The sequence below is a fragment of the Populus trichocarpa genome, chromosome 6 (assembly GCF_000002775.5).
Source record: "Populus trichocarpa isolate Nisqually-1 chromosome 6, P.trichocarpa_v4.1, whole genome shotgun sequence".
Taxonomy (NCBI): Eukaryota; Viridiplantae; Streptophyta; class Magnoliopsida; order Malpighiales; family Salicaceae; genus Populus; species Populus trichocarpa.
The window spans coordinates 20,201,834-20,205,369 of NC_037290.2; the positions used below are offsets into that span (position 1 = coordinate 20,201,834).

General features: G+C 32.9%; 1 protein-coding gene across 1 annotated transcript; it reads right to left on the reverse strand.

Annotated features, from left to right (window-relative positions):
• Positions 1-623: 623 nt before the first annotated feature.
• Positions 624-2,855, reverse strand: LOC7479516 (uncharacterized). The gene is made up of 3 exons (XM_024603068.2): positions 2,713-2,855; positions 1,188-2,000; positions 624-888 (listed from the first exon to the last, which is right to left on the reverse strand). The coding sequence occupies exons 2-3, from the start codon at positions 1,807-1,809 to the stop codon at positions 683-685; spliced, it is 828 nt and encodes a 275-aa protein (XP_024458836.2). The 5' UTR covers positions 1,810-2,000; positions 2,713-2,855; the 3' UTR covers positions 624-682.
• Between the last annotated feature and the right edge of the window lie 681 nt (positions 2,856-3,536).

A 3,536-nucleotide genomic window follows, 5' to 3' on the forward strand; every position in this document is an offset into this window, starting at 1 on the left:
TTATGTTGATATCACCTAGACTATCACTACCTTTTTCCTTTTTCTTATTTTAGCCTTTTGTTTTATTTTTTTATGTATTTAATTGTTGAAGATTTATACATTGTTTTATGTATAATATAGATGAGCTTTTTTAAAAAACTAAAAATATTTAATTTAGTATATACAATCTTGCATCACTTTTTTTTTCTTTTATTCGGTTTAATCAATTTTATATATGTATTAATTTTTATTATTTTATTAAAAAATTTAATTTTAATAAATAAATTTATTAAACATAATTAAATAGGAGTTCAATATTGCAAAATCAAATATCTTATTCTGTCTTGATTTTTTCATCTTGATTTTTAGTCATTATTAATAACTTTGTATTTATTTATTGACTTAAATAGTTTTTAATTTATTTAATTAAATACATAAACTTTTAATTTAGACTTAAAGAATTTTTAATGTAAAAAAAACACGTCAAAGAAGCAGACATCCTCAAAAAAAATATTGGAAAAAAAAAATTTTCGCCTTGCAAATATAGTGCGGGTTAAAAAGCTATTGAAGAGATCTTCAAAAACACAGGGTTCCAGGACTATCAAGTGAAGACACCCATAGTCTTTGGAAACCAAATACCATCAGAAGCGAAAAAAGGCGACTCTATTCCAAGTAGAAAAAAATATGTTCCAAAAATCTGATCTCAGTTTCTTGCATCAGATAACCGTAAGACAGTAAGATAGAATCCTGGCTCGTCCACATATTCAACCATTTCAAAAGAATGGTTAGCTGCAGCCTTCTGCAAAGTCATTTTATCAGGCAAATCTGAAGTTACAACATCTTGATATTGTTTCTTTTGCTGCTCTAAGACTTCCCTTCCCTGGGGATGGCTAATAACCAATCTCGCACCTATAAAATCAGTGGTTGGAAGTCAGAACAGAAGGGGATTTCAAATCTCTGGTTTGTGTTGTTTTTAAACAAACAAGCAATTATGTCTTCAAACAGCACTATCTCACTGAAAAAGATAGAAGATATAAAACCCTTTTGATTTCCGAGTAAAGGAACTGAAAATCGAAACCACAACTTCAAGTCATAAGTTACCGAGGAAAATAAAAAATTTCTTAAGAGAGTTCAGCTTGGGTCCAACATTCAGTCAACTCAAAAGTGGAATGGATGAAAAGATAAATTATATAGCCTTTATAATTTACCTGGTGAGAAACGTTTAGCAAGTGACCCAAGAACCTCATCCAGTTTAAAGGGTAAAGCTGGCAGAAAGTAAAGGAACACAACATCCAAAGGTGCCCACTTTTCTGAAACATGAATCAGTTCTCCTTGCCAACATTTAACCTTGTCGTACTTTTCTTTAACACAAGCTAACAGAAAAAGTGAGTCATGGACAATAAGCAAAAGACTGCAGGGCGATGTATCAACCAACCTATCCACAAATCCTTCTGAACCAAGTGAAACTAACACCCTTGAAGTCTCCTCAATCCTTCCAGCAGAAATAATCCGGCCAATATTTTGGTCATGTTCTTTAGAATTTGACTCCTCTGAGTCAAGAAATGACCAGTCCTTTTCAATAAAATCTTCAAAGTTGATTACAGATACAGGTCCCTCATCTGAAGGGACTGCGGTGGCAATTAATGGTTGATGACTGTGAAAGGAAAATTTTGAATTGGGTTGAAATGAATGGGGAAGAGAAGAGTTCTGGCTAGCACAACGATTGCCCCTGGATTTTGAAATATATAGAGGCTGTAATTGACGACAGAGTGAGAACTGGGGGAAAGGAAGTTGAAGGACAGGAGAGGAAGGTAATAAGATAGAATTCATCGAGGAGATCTATTAAACTCCTTGATGGAAATAATTCTAGAATAAGGTGAACAATCCAGTGGTCTGATGATAGTTGAAACTTGAAAACGTTAAATGAAGCAATTTCACAACTGAACTCTCAAGTAACCTTTAACCTAGTATCTTTCCATGTCCATCTATGCATGTACGTTATCCATGTTGAACTCTATGCACTGTCAAAAGAAAGCACCTATATCAACACTTGCCGCAAGAGAACACGATCAAAGGCAGGTCAAGTGATAAATTCCTACCCCTTTCAGATAATTTTACTACAACTCAACAAACCAATGTCAATTAAAGTTCTACACCCCATCATTGAAATGAAAAAGATCGAAACTATAGTCTCATATACTAACTCCAGTGTTTCAATGCAGTAAAAATTCAAAACCCTCGCATGCGAGGTTCACACAGTACAATTTCCAACAGGGTACAGAACTAACACTAGAACCTAAAACCCAATGCAGTGCAAAAAAATCCATGTTCCCAAAATTTTACAGCAAGAATTAATTCTACAACAACAACATAAATTAGGAATCTTTATTGGTATGTTTAAAAAAAATTGTATGCTGTCAGATATTTACTACCGGGGACTCTGATTTTCCATTACTACGTTAAGATTTCCGATTTTCAACAAAACCCCATTACAATACCAACTAAAAGACTCACAAATTCGTGATTCTTTTTGGCATTTCATCGGCGTCTAAGCAAACAAATAGGAAGTTAAACTTTAGAGTGAAATGAGAAAAGACATTAAACAGCTATAGCTAGATAAGAAGTCACCTAACCCTACCAATTTAAAGAAGATTTGGTGATTATTTAGAGCATTTTTCATGACAATTAAGCAAGAGAATAAAAATAAAGAAGAGTGATAGAATTGAAGCTAACCTCTCGTCTGGGACATAATCATGATAAACTGGACAGACCTCTGCGGTTTCGCCGCTGAAGACTCATACAATGATATTAAAACGTTAGGGCCTGGGGTTCATTGTTTTGGGCCTGGCCCATTTAGTTTCGTTGTCTCAATCTTTGAAGGTAGTTGCAAGTCGTTCTTACCTTGAATGAGATCTTGATGTCTCTCGTTTCCTTGTTAGATGACATGTCAGCGGAACACCATGTATTCTCACTTGTATACAGTAATAAACGAGGCCTGAAACCCATGCTTTCTTTGAGCTGGAGCAAAAGTCAATTATTGTATAAAAAAATGTGTGTTGTTATATTTTTTTTAATGTGATAAAATATTTGAAATGATAATAAAAATCTTGATTAGTATATTAGATTAAATCAATCATTCACTATATACATTAATAAATATAAAAAATATACGTATTTCTTATTCGATCTAGCAGACCAAAAGTAAACTAGTCACCTTGTTCAAATAAAAATCTTGTTTAAAATAAAATTCATATAGTTGTCTTTTTAATCTCCACTTAGCCCTAACTTAAATGTGAAACAACATATTTTTAAAGGATTAAATCCTTTTAAAAAAAAATAGAGAGTGAAATGTAAAGAAGGCGAAACATTGTACTCACTAGAGTTAACCCTTGAAATTTACAACTCGGATAATGGACATGACTATGATGAGTTAACTCGGTCGAACAATTTGTGTCTTTCTTTTTTCTTCCATTATTCTCTTCTTGGTTGGGCCTTGATTGGGTCGTAATTGACTTCAGAATGGATTAAATCTGGAATCAAATTGAAAAGTTGTAAAA

What these genes read in the sequence shown, in the direction of transcription:
- LOC7479516 (XM_024603068.2), bottom strand. Translation starts at nt 1,809, where the DNA reads ATGAATTCTATCTTATTACCTTCCTCTCCTGTCCTTCAACTTCCTTTC. An exon ending in TGCTAAACGTTTCTCACCAG is followed by an intron (nt 889 to 1,187) that starts GTAAATTATAAA and finishes CTGATTTTATAG; the next exon opens with GTGCGAGATTGGTTATTAGC.